Consider the following 15,696-nt stretch of genomic DNA (forward strand, 5'->3'; position numbering starts at 1 on the left):
GACTAGAAAGATAAGACACACGTATTCTGCTACTAGGCCTATTTGTTTTATTTCATAGTATTTCAACACATTACACGCATTTTTATGTAAGACGATCCATGAGGTCTAGTTATACACTAAAACTTATAATCATTATAACTTATATTTTGCTGTTAGAGCAAATGAAAATAAAATGCAGCACGGGTTAGACAAAGGCTGAGACAAGATTAACTTGCATAAAAGAAAGTAAGAGAGGGATAAAGCCTGATTTCTGTTCATAGCTTTCTCGTGGCAATTGTTTGGCCAAGCAAGAGTTTCTGGAAAGACCAGCTCTGCGGATGATAAAATTAGATAAAGGACACTCGCCTTGTTTCAGAAGATGAACAAAGGAAGGCTACAAATAAACTCAAGAGCAGTCACAATTTGATATTGTCTCTTAAACTGAAAACTGCGAACTTCAACATTAAGAAAAAGGCCAGTGCAATACCTGCTAGCAATGTCCATTTGTTTGGCACTTTCCATGAACAGGGTTGACTTTGGTGTCACTTTTGTTTTTACTTTTTTAAGTATAAGTGACAAAAATTTCACCATTTTGTTTTGAAAACTATTTGATTTATTAGATACATTGAGAGACAACATTTGGTCTCAATTATTGAAGGTCCTATTTAGTTTGATCTTGTGAGAGTTCTGCTAGGCCTGAGTTAAATTTCACTGTGACCATTAAAAAAAACTATTTTTTTCAGACACATAATGAGATCGTTATTAGTGTCTTATTGGGTGGTTGGTTGTTTAAACAATTTAAACAAAGCATTTGCGCAACTGTATTCTCTCAAAAGAAGAGAACATACATGTACATGTCTTCACTGTTTTACTTTCAGATTCAGCCATTGTTGATTTAATAAAGTCCTGTAGTTAGTGTGTCAGCCTCCGTGAAAGGGAAGGGGGATGGGTTGAGTGTGCCATCAGTTGCACTTCGCAACCTCACCACTAGAGGCTGCTTCTTTCATAAACTGGACCTTTAAGAAACTTAAGTAACAACGCTATAATGGTAAAACATTATTTTATAGGACTAATATTGTTATTATTATTTAATAATACATTTGTATTAATTCAGGTATAACGTACATTAGAATCTATTCTGGATAATCAATTAACTGTTTATTTTAAATATGCATTAAAGACCAGTGCAGGTTTTTAAATATGAATGTTAAAACAAAACACAGTCAAGACAAAATAGCGAAACATGTTTTTCATAAACATAATAAAAGTGATCTAAATGTAATGCTGTATTGTAATATATATTGACATAATGAATGAAGGAAACAAGGTTATTGACTTGAACAGGCGTGGCTTTGGAAAGAGTTCTGTGGGAAGGGCAGCATTCACTTTTATGCTTTAAAAGTAAGCAGAGTTAGCTCGAGTTTCCATCTCTGATTCACATAACCTCTCCATATCTTTCTACAATAGATATTTTCATGAAAAAATCATTAATATACTTTTTGACAAAAGTCTGTTTCAAGATATGGTGGTCTCATCAGAGTATGTATGCAGACAGATAGGGGGTTTAGAGGGGAAAAGCAAGAGTTTGCTTCCAATGACACCACAGACTACAAAGGAAATACTAAAATGAAACCGATCACGCATTTGCTGCCCTCACATGGTTGCACTTGGTTATATTTCAGTGTAAAGAGAACGTCCATGTTATTGTGGTATGAATGTTTCACATATAAATGTTTCAAAAAGCCATACTTTTGCTCTGAAGGACTGGGTGGTATTGTGAGCATACAAGAGAAGTCTTCAGCATTCAGGAGTTATAGAATACATTGTGGGAATCATTGCTTTTAAGGGGAGGTGTTGCCATGGCGATGTGTATTCGGCAGAGAACATTGAGGCCTTAACATAAGTCTCAAGGTTTTATGGTAAGCATTGTAAAAATAATTACATGCAGCTGTTAAGCAATAGTGCTACCGTGAACAATAAATGCAGGAAAATGTTCTTTCAAACACTACATAAAATTATATTTTGCATTCTGTGTAACAGTAAAAACTAAAAATACTGCAGAACAACATGGTTCTACAAACACACGGTGTACACATACTTTACTTAAAAATACATTACTTAAATCGTTAAGTAAATCATTAAAACATAAAATCATTAAGAGGCTGTCATCTTTTAAATGTTTGTGACAGGTTTTTCTTTTTGCAAGAATAGCGGACCAGAGCTGCACTATAAGCTAGTTCAACTTCCATGTTACATAAAAAGAAAACAATACTCCCTGACAAAGAACCTTCGTCTTTAAGGGTGTATTTTAAGTTTAAGTTATTTCTGCGAAATCCTCAGGCCTACTCCCTTAAAAATAAAGGTGCTTAATGATCTTCACGGTGATGCCAGAGAAGAACCATTTTTGGATCCATAAAGAAGCATTCAGTCGGAGGTCCTTTTTAAAAACCATCTCTTTCTTACTTTTTAAAATTTGAAGAACCTTTTTTGCCACAAAGATCCTTTTGTGAAACAGAAAAGTTCTACAGATGTTAAAGGTTCTTTATGGAACCAAAAGGTTCTTCTATGGCATCGAAGATCCTTTTGAAGCAGATCTGCAGTTCTCATGGTGCCACCGTTTCTTTGTACTTGCAGAATTGCACAGTGCATTTAGCATCGGTCGTGATTATTTCCATTGCTACAATATGGTCGTGTCGCCTCGGTTAGTTCCATAACAAAATCAATGTCACACATATTATTTATAAACACTCAACTACATCATTGGACAGGTACTAATGGAACGGAATGGAAACATTCATATGGATCCAATTCCCGAGGTACTTGTATCACGTACAAACAAACTCATAAACCTTTACCTCTCTGAACCCAATGTTTCCATGCGCTCCCACACTGCATACTGTAGCATGGGCTTTCCGGCTTAAATTGCCTAATAATTTAAATGCTTTACGCTATAATTAATGACGTAATCAGAGATGTTCCCCGTAAAGTCATTTGCAACTTGTTACTCACTGTCAAGACAATAAATAGGAATAACTTAAAATAAAGTCGTAGTGACAGTTCACCCAAAAATAACAATTCAGTCATAATTTACTCATCATGTCATTCAAAACCTGTATATGACTCTTTCATCTGTGCAACACAAAAGAAGATATTTTGAAAAAAATGGATCGTGTGTTGTCCACACAACAATGGACACGAGTGTTGTTTGGTTATCATTAATATATCTTCTTTCGTGTTCTACATATAGGTTTGGAATGACAGCGTGTGGGTCAATAATAAAAGAATTGTACACAGTCTTGCTTTAAATTTGTTTGGATAAATATACATTGTTTTACTATAAGGCTACTTTTATGATCTGGTGGAATAGACTTCTGGAATTGTTGTGATAAACATTTCAACATGAATCTCATATTTTACTTCACTTAAAAAGTATTGACTGATATTGTGATGGATCTACAGTGGTCAGCCTTCATCGGCGATTGTAGATAATTCCTTAAATAGGCAGCGTTTTTTAGATTCACAAATGAATCCAGTAACGCGTTTGCAAGTGACGTATGACGCACCACATTAGACCACCCATTCATCTCCATATAAAAGGCGCAGCGCGGACAGCGCAATGCTCACTGTACGGAGAGAACGGGGTGCTGCGCATCCCTTACCCACAGCCCGACAACGACACAGCCGTTGTGAACGACGCAGACAAGAGAGCATGGAGGTGAACACAACTGATAAGCCACTTCTTTCAGTTGATGGCACCAAGACGCTCACCCGTAGCAACTATCGTTCAGAAGGCAATGCAACAGCTGATGCGCGTTTGCAATGCATACAAGCCAAAGCAGGGAACGGCGCGACTCTGCCGGTTCCAGACGCAAATTTCCACACGGTCAAGCTCCCCATCATAAAAACCGTAACATCGCACTGGAAACATCCAAAGTCGAGGATGGTGAGGTCTTCCAGCATCGGAAACCGGCACTCGTCCCCTGAACGCAAAACCCGGAGATCTGTGGACGCATTCGCCGTGTCTCAGCTCCATAAAGCCGAGCATGTGGGATACGAGAGTGAAAACGATGATCAAGTCACCGTTAAACGCAGTCATTATCGGCGCATTGTTGTGCTCGGCGCACCCCGAGTTGGTAAAACGGCAATTATCCGGCGTTTCTTGGGTGATGGGTTCCAGGAACATTACGAGCCGACGACCGAAGACTTTCACAGCAAACTGTATCACATCCGAGGTGAGAGATACCAGCTGGATATCCTGGACGCGTCCAAAGAAAGAGACTTTCCTGCCAAACGAAGACTCTCTATTCTGACAGGTCAGTGCCTGCAAAGTTTTGTTACATTTCCAATTTCATTTTATATTTGTAATATAATTATATAATATAACAAATAATATCATTATTAATGATCCTGTTTCACGTGCTTCAACAGGTGACATATTTGTCCTGGTGTTCAGCGTTACTGACAGAGAGTCTGTCCAAGAAGTCTGCGCTTTACGCGAGGAGATTTTCGCTGCTAAATCCAAGCTGGCAAAAACCAAAGAAAACGGACAGGTTCCCATAATAATGTGCGGCAATAAAGTTGATATCAATTCCTCAAGAGTTGTGCATCAATCAGATATCAGTAAGAAATTTGGGAAGGACCGCGTCCTCTTTGAGGTTTCCGCCAAAGACTGCACCAGACTGGGGGAGATGTTTGAGGCTCTGGCGGTGCTGGGAGGACTCCCCACAGAAACCAGACCCTCTCTCCATCGGGACATCTCCATCAACACGTATCAAGCGCTGAGCAATAGAAAGAGAAACAAAAGAGCCATGAACGAGCCGTGTGGGGCCGTGCATCCGCTCGCGCGCAGACCGAGTTTCGGCAGTGATCTGCGGCGAGTAATGGGGCCGACGACCCCTAAACGAAGTACACCTATTGAGAGGTGTCAAATACAGTAAAAGAGTTACAAAAGTAACTCTGTTTTAAGCCTTTGAATAATAATTATTCAACTACGTAAGAGTTATTATATTCTATGAATCCCTGGCTGGACCAGGGGACACTTTTATGAACGTATGTGTGTTATGAATCTGCATGTTTTCTTGATATTGAGTATCACCTCAACTTTGCAGACTTTCTTGATATTACGAACAAGCCAATATTACCTCATTGAATCAAAGTTTTTCTGAAGAACAATAAAAGACGCAGTGCGCTTAAGACGAAACGAGTCATTTCTTTTCAAAAGCAAAGCCATTTTTAGGGAAAACAATTAGAATTTCAGGGACTGATGTAAAGAAAAATTGAAATCCAAGTCACCAAACGCGTTCACAATCCCATTACATTCAATGTCAGCAAAACATATCGTTCTTACTGTACGCCTCTGCGTTTTAAGGAGAATCCTGTGATTCAACCGCATGACCATTTATAGACGAACAACGTGAAGAAACGCGTTGGTGGTGAAGTATATCTCTCATATTCTGCAATCTTGAGTCATCACGGCTCGTGCTGGCGTTAAGTGCCATACTAGTAAGAAAGTGCGCCCACGCGCTCATATGTGTCAGTCTCAAGACAATGGGATCGTGCTGCGATTACACATTATATAACACGCCAGTGAAAGAGATGAAGCTGAAGAGAAGTCATCCAACAAAGACACGTCACGAATGCCTACAGTATGTTAACAGTAAGAATATAGACATAACGCATGCGCCTGGGTGCTCGCCAGCTTCCGGCGTTCAGTACCATGGACAGCGAACATATATAAGTTATACGGGACTCTATCGTGAATGGGACATGAAACTAAAAAGATTTTGGTATGAAATTAACTTATTATACAAAACCAAAATGTCGGCTAAAACTTTCAGAGTGGCAAAATTTACAAGCATACTGTGACCCTGGATAACAAGTCTTAGGTGACTTTTTGGAAATTGAGATTTATACATCATCTGAAAGCTGAATACATCTTTCCATTGACGTATGGTTTGACAGGACACTATTCGTCTGAGATACAGATATTTAGGAATCTGAGGTTGCAAATCTAAATATTGAGAAAAGAGACTTTAAAGTTATTAATCAGAGATGCTGTAGCAGGCCGTTGCTAAGAAGAAACATGGTTTGGTTCTCCCCTATAATGACGTTGTGGGGGGTAGATGAACCCTAAAGTGGAAATTCTAAACTTTACACAGATACCAAACTTGAATGGGTCATTCCTAAAGAGCGGGCAGCAGTGAGTAATGTTTGTAAGTGTGTTTCAGGCCCTTTTTGATGCCTCCACAATAAGTATTGAAATATACACGGTAGAAAATTGACAAAATATCTTCATGGAACATGATCTTTAGTCAATATTCTAAGGATGAAAATGCTGACCCATACAATGTTTTGTTGGCTATTGCTTTAACTGAAGAATTTGGTTCCAAAATGAGATTATTTTTTATCGTACGGTCGAATTAATATCAATCAAACTGCAGTTGGTTTGTTTTAATTTGAGCCATTATAACAAAGAAATACAGTTAACTGACACAATAAAACATGTTAACATATTAAAACCAAACTGTTCAAATATACCTGTGCCACTCAAGACTGGTTTTGTGGCCAAGGGCCACGTATGAGAAAATACATTAAGATTGTGCTTCTAGTGGAACAGCACATGGGAGACTGCATAAATGAATCATTCTTCAATCACACTCACTCCTTCTGTTCATGTGGGTGGTTTGTATAGCGAGTAACTTCAATTGGCAGATTGCAGTGAGAAATCAACTCAATGCCAAATCAAATGTCACTTAAGGACAACCAAAGCCCCATGATGTACTGTAGTCACATCAAGCTGCATAAATCAAAATAGTCACTTTAAGGAGAGAATACAAGAGGGAAGTGTCTTTATTAGTAATTATCATTACGTTTGTTTGTTTCAAGGGCAAAGACAAATTTACTGTTTTCAAGTGAATTTTTTAAAATTACAAGTTGGTATTAGCTACAATGAAAAATACTGATACTATCATCTGTCTCTCTGAATCATGTCAGTTTTGCTGTTGTTGATTCGTGTCTTTATAATACACCTGCTTTGGAGAAACTTCTCTAATTCTAGGAGCAGTGTCGGTAAGATGCTGTCCAGTAAAGCTAAGCCTTCCCAGGAACACCGCAAACCCCTGCAATACAAAGACAAACATCAAGGAAGAATTCTTATATATCCAAAAAAAATTTAATGCCAACATAAAGTGCAAAAATGTACAAAGAATATTTAAGACATAAAGCCATCACCTGTCATCAACTATTAGAAGGCCCTCTGCTAGCAATTCTTGAATGTTATCAGACATCCCAAATATCTGATAGAGGTCTGCTTCTGGGCTGAATAACTTCCATTGCTGCACCGTTTAAGCGAAACAACATAAAAATTGCTTATATTAGACAAGAAAATCTGCTAGATAGTGCAGAACGATGATGTCATAAAATCCATTCTGGTGAAAGTGAAGCACTACAAGTTGCTTATATCCTCTAAATGGGACTTCTGTCAATAACTTTGATCAGACTAGTTAAAAGATTAATGTGGTCTGCTTTACCTGCTGGCTGATTCCTTCATTCATGCGCAATCCCATGACCATAACTTCCTCCAGCCTGCAGACAGAGAACATCCCAACACAATTCAATAGCTCATTGACATCCTGTGTAATTGTGCTATTGCTTATTATGTCCTGTTTACAGCACCGACAAATCAATTACTCCTACAGGCCGTGGTGGTCAAGCTGTATTCGTCGCCGCGTTCCGTGACCTTGGCTCTGTACCTCTCGTATCCAAACGTCCGGTTCTAACGCCTGGGTCCGAGCTTCCCTCTGATCTCCTCCGACTGCACGTGGTACAAAGCGTCCATGTGCCCCTAACAGACAAGGTATTAAGCTAAATATATTTGGAAAATAAGCTATACTTAACTTTCACAGTTAATGTTTCTTTGACTGTTGCCTTGTGTATTTATGTACCTGGGCCTACTCCGATGTACTGCTGTGCCCTCCAATACCCCACATTGTGTTGACTGACAGCATTCTGCAATTAATTCAGTAGTTGATCATTAAACAACGATTTCAATAAAAAATATTTAAACAGGATATATATGGGAAGCTGATATGTTATAACACAACATCACATGACAAACTGTTTTTAAGACCACATATTTTATATATTTTAAAACGTACATACAGGTCTGTACATAAGGGAAGGTGCACATCAAATATTAAAACTTACATTTTTGGAAAAGTTAGACACCTCATATTGAAGAAACCCAGCCTGTTCCAGGACCTTCCGTGCAGACTTGTACATCACAGCAGCGCCATCATCACCAGGCACACTTAGTTCGCCACGCTCAACTTGCTTAAAAAGTCGGGTTCCCCTTTCCAACGTGAGCTGATACAGTGAAACATGATCGTCACAAACCTGCAATAATTTCTTCAGCTCGTCCTCCCACGACTTTACACTTTGGCCTGGGAGAGCAAACATGACATCAACTGACACCCGTCCAGGGCAAAGCATCCTGGCCTCTGACACTGTCTGAAGAGCATGCTGGGAATTGTGATCTCTACCCAGCGTCCTCAGGTGATCGTCATTCAGCGACTGTACAAAAAAAAGGATTAGATCCCGTTTTATAATCTGCGCCTAAGAAATGTGTGTAAGCTTGAATGTGGAAGATTGTCAAATGCATACAACGCACCTGAATGCCAATAGAAAACCGGTTGACACCGGCAAGCGTGAAGTCTCGCAGACTAGCTTTCCCAGCAGGCGTAGGATTCACTTCCAGAGTGACCTCTGCATCACCTGACACGTGTGCATGTTTGGAGACCGTCTCTAAGACAGCTGCAATTGTGGACGGCTGAGCCAGGCTGGGTGTTCCTCCTCCGAAAAACACAGAGCTGATCCTGTGAAAGAGTTCATACCAAATGAAATAAGTTATTTTAAGGCTTTAGATCTTAACTACTTTAGGTTCAGACTTGCATCATTTTAATTGGAGCTGAAAAGATGTATTGACCTAGTTTTAGGGAAAAAACTATGATTTTGTATATATATTTCATTAACTACTCACTCATGAGTGTATAATAATGCACAAGTCATATATGCAGTTACACGCTGACTGACCGAGAGATCTGGCTGAGCTTCAGTAAAGTCCGAGTCTCCTTCTGCAGACATTCCGTCATAACATTGTGGTTTTGACTCCGAGGAATATACTTGTTGAAGTTGCAGTAGGAACATCGTTTCAAGCAATAAGGCCACTGGGGGAAAGACATGCAGTATTAATCAGGCTGAGACATGACGTTACGTGCAAGTCCTCCTGTTGATCGGATGTTACACTTACATGGACATAAAGAGAAGCTTCATCGGCGTGAGTAGGCAAGAAAGTAGCGACAGATCTCACTAATATGTCACCGATCAAAGTTCTCTTACACCGCGACAGGTGCTGTTTGAGTAAATATCGACAAATTAATTTCATGGTGTCTTAGTTAGTTAAAGTCAATGATGCGTTCGGGACATGTTTTCCGCACGGTGCTATTTCACCGTAACACCTCGCGGCACAGCGCTTTCCCCCCAGGCTTCCGGCGCGGACTCTTTTAAATAAATTAAAATGAAATAAATAGGTCTTTCCGCTGTCCTTAACTATAGTGATATTTCACCTCAATTAATTTGAATTATTTGCCATGTTTTTCCGTTTATCATTAAAGCGACTTTTTATGTTATATTGCTATGTTATTGATCCATGTTAATTATATTATGCAAATCATTCTTGGAAAACGGAGGGTGGAAAATACATACATACCATAGACGTTGTATTAAATAATGACTATATTTATCAAAAATATTCATAATCATTCTTAATAAAAATGGTTCAAAACAATATTTAAAAACACCACAGCTGTCCGCAAGATGGCGTGGTCGCAACATCGTTATCGTTAGGAATTTGCTCGATCAGTTGTTTCTTCAATACATTTCCTAGCAGTGTTATCCATATATTTGGTAGTTTTTTTATTTTGCCATCGTTTCATTTTTAGTTTCCAATTGTAGACTGTCTGTTTTCAGTGTGGATTTGAGTATCGATTTAAAAGTCCTGAATGTCAGTATCTGCCAGACCATATAGCCAAGACGTCACCGCCTATTCTTATATTACATAATTCTTACATATTTACAACTTGAGTCAATTTTTACATTACATTGTACATTCACAGTAAATAGGGCAAACTTTGCAAAACATAAATCGCAAAACGTAAAAAAAATCTCGTAAGAAAAAGGCAGAAAATTCCCAGTAGGCCTACGTTTTCATTATGTTATGTATGTGTTACCTGCAGGGCAAATTACATCTAGTATTAGAGCTTGTGCTTTATCAACACAGACATGACATGGGTTGAGTAACACAACGTGTCATCAGACTTGATCTAATGTTATTTTTTGATACTGAGATAAGCCAGAAAACACCAGCAAAGCAAAGCTGCTTGTGAAGCCATGACTAAAAGAGGGGGTAAGAATTTCATCATTTTGAATAGAATCATCAAGAATAGAATCATTTCTGATGCTAAAAGCATCTGTAGAAAATGATGGATCTGCAACACATTACTGCACAAATTTCCAACTTTTTTCTTAATTATGGAGTTTTCAACTTTACCTCCGACATCTATCTGCTTTTTATCTAACCAAAGGCATATAGGAGACGCTTTTGAACTGTTGGGTGAAGGAAAGCTTTAGATTCTTCAAATTATTTTGCATTCTATAAAAGTAAATAACAGCTTATGGGTCTGGAACAAAAATAAGCTGCTCACTTTGAGGATAACTACTTTATTAAATGGGCTTTTATGTTTCTGTAGGGTTCTGTGATGTGGAGTTAAGAAAAGTAGTCATCCGAAGCAGTAGTCCATCTCAGTTTCTTCTCACCAACTTCATTTTGGGAAGGGAGGCATTTTCTTTTATGTTTATTATTATAATCAATTCGATTATGAGATGTTAGCCTGGGTTCCCACAGGGTCACAACTGTTTAAATGCTGACCAATAATGCTTATGCTAAATGTAGATAAAAACGTTATGGTTCATAAAATAACATAAATCTGGTTGAAAGGTTGGAGACTAATAGCAAACCGTAAACAGACTGACGGATACAAATGCTTTAATATTCTCTGCATTTTGTTTACTGTTGTGTGTCCATTCACCTGCTCTGCATGTCTGCACAAGTGTTGTTAAAATAACCACGTGTCTGCTGCTCTTATATAGCTATAAAGATAAATTACATTAATGCTCCTGAGAGCGCGTGTGATGTGATTCTACATTATGAATACGCGGCTCAATTTAAACAACCAAAATAGTCAAAAGATTTATATGGTTTATTAGGCTGTGTCTCGCGGTCCGGATGGCACCTATTGAGGATGACTGCCATTGGGTTTAAAACTAAAACAAATTTTAAACTGCAAATTAAAAATAGGAAAACTAAACGAAAAAAACTAGTAATTTTCATATTTCAAATAAATAAGTCTCCAACAGATATTGTAGAAATGATAAAATATCAGAAATGTAATAATTTCATTCGTGACTGAATTTATGTTCAAATGTAGACACCCACTTCATTCATGAAATAGAAATATGCATTACAGCTAAACATTTCAACTAAAGTTGAGGAACATAATTCTCTTATTTATCATTATTTATCTTGGACTTTCAGAGCTTTAATTCTAAAGTTGGAGATAAGGTACTACTTTCTAAAAAATATAACAATGAAGACTTGAAAATAGGTCCAAATAAAAGTTTTATTTGACATCTTTAATTAGCATCAACTATGGTGTTTTACTAAATTGGCCCCAACAGAAAGGTTTGTTATAGAACTCCAATGGTGTAACCGGTGACACTGTTTGTTTGATATTTCAATTTAAATCAAATTTGACCGGCATAAATGGTCAACTATATAAACATATTTGGCCATGATGGGAGTATAGGGAATATTTTTAAAAATAATACTCATAAATATGTCTTGCACAATGTTTACAAAATTGCTCCATGAATGGTGGTTACACCACCTTGACACTTCATAAATCTGTAATTATAATATTACATTAACTTTTATTTACTATTAAATAGGACTAGTATGAGATTATGCTAAAATAGCTGATATGGTGTTTTATTGAGAATTTTGCCTTTTTTTAAAAAAAATTTACATTTCTGATATCAGGTTTTTACGGTTACACAACATTGACATTTCCACAGTCATTTCAGAAATATTCTCTCAAAAAGAATTAAAACCAGAATTTCAGTCTTGGTCCTCAGAAAAGAGAATATATGCAAGTGATTAGCAAATTCATTTCCCTTAACCCTTGTACGTGTTACTTGGCCAACTTTGGCAAATCCTCAGTGCCACCGAGTAAAAAAACAAACAATCCGAACAGTTTCGGAAACTATTAACTTTGGTGCTCTTTACACCACTTTTTCCTGTGAGTGCAAAGAGTACTCGATGCTATAAAACTCTGCCCACATGAGCAGTGGTAAGGTCTCTCGCCAGTGTGCAGTCGCTCATGGTCCCGCAGGTTTCTTACACGAGTGAAACTCTTTCCACACTGCGAGCACTTGTATGGTTTCTCTCCGGTATGAATTCTGTGGTGCTGTTTCAAAGACGACACCGAAGTGAAGTTTTTTCCACACACAAGGCACACATGAGATGTCCCACCTGTGTGCGTTTGCTCATGCTGTTTAAGAGAGTTAACATATGAATATGTCTTTTCACAGAAGGAACAAGCATACGGCTTCACGGCTGCATGAGTCTTTATGTGCGTTCTCAGGGAATTTGAAGAAATGAATGTTTTACTGCACTGTTCACACTGAAATGATCTCAATCCAGAATGATAAAGAAGATGCTCTTTGAGAGCCTTCAACCACGCAAAACTTTTTCCACACTGGTCACATGTGTAAGGTCTTTCTCCAGTGTGAATTCGCTTGTGTTCAATAAGGATGGCTTTACTAGTTAAAGTCTTTCCACACTGGTCACATCCATACGGTCTCTCTCCAGTATGAGTTCTCATGTGCCTATTACGAGCGCTCGTACAACTGAGGATCTTTCCACAGTGAGGGCACGTAAGTGAACCTTTGGCTGATTCTGCTTGAAATGATGACAAATTCTCCTCAGTATTGAAGTGGCACAAAGATTGATCTCCCGTTTTTATCTCCTCCAATTCATTCGGTTCTGAACTTTCCTCCTTTACCTCCATCAGTTCTAAAATGAACATAGAAAAACATTATTGAATTGAAAAAAACTTGAACATGTAAAGAAAAATACAATTTCACCTAATAAATCAATCAACAACAACACAAAATAATCTTGACATACAAATATCTGAAAGGGAGCAGGACTAAACCAAAACTAAACCAAGCAAAAAAATTAAACAACAGCCAAAATAGAAAACATTTATATATATATATATATCAATAAAATAAAAAAAATCAATAAATATACACATTAATGGGTGAAGACACCTTGTAAAACCCTTCTTCCTCCCCATACCTTGTAAAAATCATATTTTGTGCCTCCTTTTAAACTGGAAAAACTTATAATGGATAATGACGCAGTAACATCGCACCGAGCACTTCTGAAACTATGATTGTGTTCATCTCTTCGCGTGATACTAACATTAAAAGATGATAAATACCCGAATAAATCAAATCACCTTCATCTGTCTGTTCTCTCGCTTCTGTGATCTCCGTTTTCAGCTCCATCCCGCGGGTTCACTGATGTCGGCTGTGAGTGACACCACAGAGACACGCACCCCATGCATCATAGAATTAACATTGGCACAAAGACAGGGTCACAGTTTGAAGCTCGAGTATCTTTAAACTAGAATGGAGGCCAATGTGGCATTCATAGGTGTCATCAGAGCAGCGTCCTCTTATGTGTTGTGCAGATAACAGAGCCACACAGGTGAGAACAAGCTGAATGGAAGGAAAACATTTTTAGGTTAAATAATAATTACTCAAGAGTCAATGACCCAGCAAACAAATAAGTGAACGAAATGTTTAACATGTACAAACCTTGATCTGTTGATTTCAATGCGATAATTCACGAGAGCACAGAAACAAGAATGCACAACAACACTTGACAAATCTGCGAACTGTTCTTTCTTCGCGTGGTTTCCCCCCGTGGTGCGTTTGCGCCACCTGTTGGACTGGAGCGTGACAGCAACAGACCGCATAAGAGTAAAGGGACTACCAAGATTGTCTGTATTCGTTGGTATTGCTGTTTTGGTATAAAAAACGGATAATAATTTTGCTTCCACTAATTATTATTAAAAAATAAATCATTCCAACATAGGCTCAAATATATGCTCTAAATGTTTTGATTTGTGATCTCATTTACTACGTATGTGACTGGTGCCCTATTGTCACTATTAATATCTATAAAACTAATGATTAAATACAACTAAAGCACAAAAACTTTACAAGAGTACAGAATTAAGTTTGCTCTCAAAATGCCACGTCATTTTAATTTGCTTATTTAATGTTTAAGATAATTGAAGGGTTGCCAATGACCATTATTGCACCTTTACTTGTTTCGTGTAGCCATTCAACACTCTAATAACTTTGCTAAAGCGTGTATTTCAAGTCATTGGGCAGAAAACAATGTAAGAATATTTAGTAGGAAAAAATCTTAATATAACCTGTTGGACGTGATCAAGATGGTCAATTGGTTTCAGTGTGAAGTGTGTATGTGAAACACATGAATAGTACACAAATGTTTGACCTCAGTGGTGGGTTTGTGAATGCTCTTCCCCTCTCTTTCTCTGTGTTTGGAGCTGGGCTGTATCATACACTAGCCATTATTCAAAAAAGATAAACAGATTAAGTAACTGTTAACCTTTCAAATCAGATACAGTGCATGCATGTACTATTAAAATGTCATCATTTGCTCACCCTCAGATTGTTCCAAACCTGTATACATTTTTTCGTTCTGCCGAACACAAAGGAAGATATTTGGAAGAATGTCAGCAACCAAACAGATCTCGTCCCCCATTGACTCCCATAGTATTTATTTTCCCTACTTCCCTACCTAGTAAATGATGGAGATCTGCTTGCTAACTGACATGCTGACATTAAACACATAAGTCTAGATAAAATTTAAAAGTACATTTTAAACAACGTGCTAACAGTCACGTGCAATATTAAACAGATGTTTACTATTTGCGGCCACTAAGGCTGTGGCAGAGATATCTTTTAACACTTATTACAACACCTTAAGAAATATGAACTCTTAGCAATCGGGTAGAAGGTCTTATTAAATACTATTTTAAGTTTTTTCCCCTCATAGCAGCAGGTAATGAACAAAACTAATAATATTCACTGTGGCTGCCTTATTACAACTTCCATTACATAAACCAGGAAGACATTAATCCTCATATTTAGACTTTAAGCATCATATTTTAAGATTTCAAATTTTACATTTAGGTTGTTAGTGTTGCATTTTTTTCAATAATCTTATCTATTTTACATTACAGGATGGTCTGTATTTGGGATGCACAACAAATTATCTGCCATATTGGTATCGGTATTTACAATAAAATTTAGGCAGATATAGCATAGCCGATAAATCATTTTCTCTGGTTTAACTTCTCCAGCTCCGCGCTGTTCAGTTTAAATTATGTACAGTACTCATGATCTTTCACTTACTGCCATTTGCAAAAAAATTGATGTAGGAACAGTGTGTAGATGCAGTATGTGTGTATATAGGAACAAATTAATATTGTTTGACTC

General features: G+C 37.7%; 2 protein-coding genes across 3 annotated transcripts; one reads left to right on the forward strand and one right to left on the reverse strand.

Annotated features, from left to right (window-relative positions):
- Window positions 1–3,688: 3,688 nt before the first annotated feature.
- rasd2a (RASD family member 2a) lies at window positions 3,689–4,916 on the forward strand (the record flags this gene model as incomplete). The annotated part of the gene is made up of 2 exons (XM_079456396.1): window positions 3,689–4,292; window positions 4,408–4,916. The coding sequence occupies 2 exons, from the start codon at window positions 3,689–3,691 to the stop codon at window positions 4,914–4,916; spliced, it is 1,113 nt and encodes a 370-aa protein (XP_079312522.1).
- A 1,499-nt stretch (window positions 4,917–6,415) lies between these two features.
- On the reverse strand, window positions 6,416–9,495 carry rsad1 (radical S-adenosyl methionine domain containing 1). 2 transcript variants are annotated; one of them, XM_079456391.1, is made up of 9 exons: window positions 9,287–9,495; window positions 9,070–9,203; window positions 8,648–8,852; window positions 8,185–8,550; window positions 7,923–7,986; window positions 7,675–7,822; window positions 7,509–7,563; window positions 7,210–7,313; window positions 6,416–7,097 (listed from the first exon to the last, which is right to left on the reverse strand). In XM_079456391.1, the coding sequence occupies exons 1-9, from the start codon at window positions 9,419–9,421 to the stop codon at window positions 6,947–6,949; spliced, it is 1,362 nt and encodes a 453-aa protein (XP_079312517.1). In that variant the 5' UTR covers window positions 9,422–9,495; the 3' UTR covers window positions 6,416–6,946. The 2 variants fall into 2 exon arrangements, with proteins under 2 accessions (XP_079312517.1, XP_079312518.1); XM_079456392.1 differs by having other exon boundaries at window positions 8,374–8,550; window positions 9,287–9,476.
- Between the last annotated feature and the right edge of the window lie 6,201 nt (window positions 9,496–15,696).

Source organism: Barbatula barbatula (genome assembly GCF_947034865.1).
Source record: "Barbatula barbatula genome assembly, chromosome: 5".
Lineage (NCBI taxonomy): Eukaryota > Metazoa > Chordata > Actinopteri > Cypriniformes > Nemacheilidae > Barbatula > Barbatula barbatula.

Excerpts from the sequence above, each read along its gene's own strand:
- rsad1 (XM_079456391.1), bottom strand. The coding sequence starts at position 9,421 with ATGAAATTAATTTGTCGATATTTACTCAAACAGCACCTGTCGCGGTGT. Across the intron at positions 9,204-9,286 it reads AAGCTTCTCTTTATGTCCAT|TGGCCTTATTGCTTGAAACG; the intron begins GTAAGTGTAACA and ends TCTTTCCCCCAG. Across the intron at positions 8,853-9,069 it reads AAGCTCAGCCAGATCTCTCG|GATCAGCTCTGTGTTTTTCG; the intron begins GTCAGTCAGCGT and ends ACTCTTTCACAG.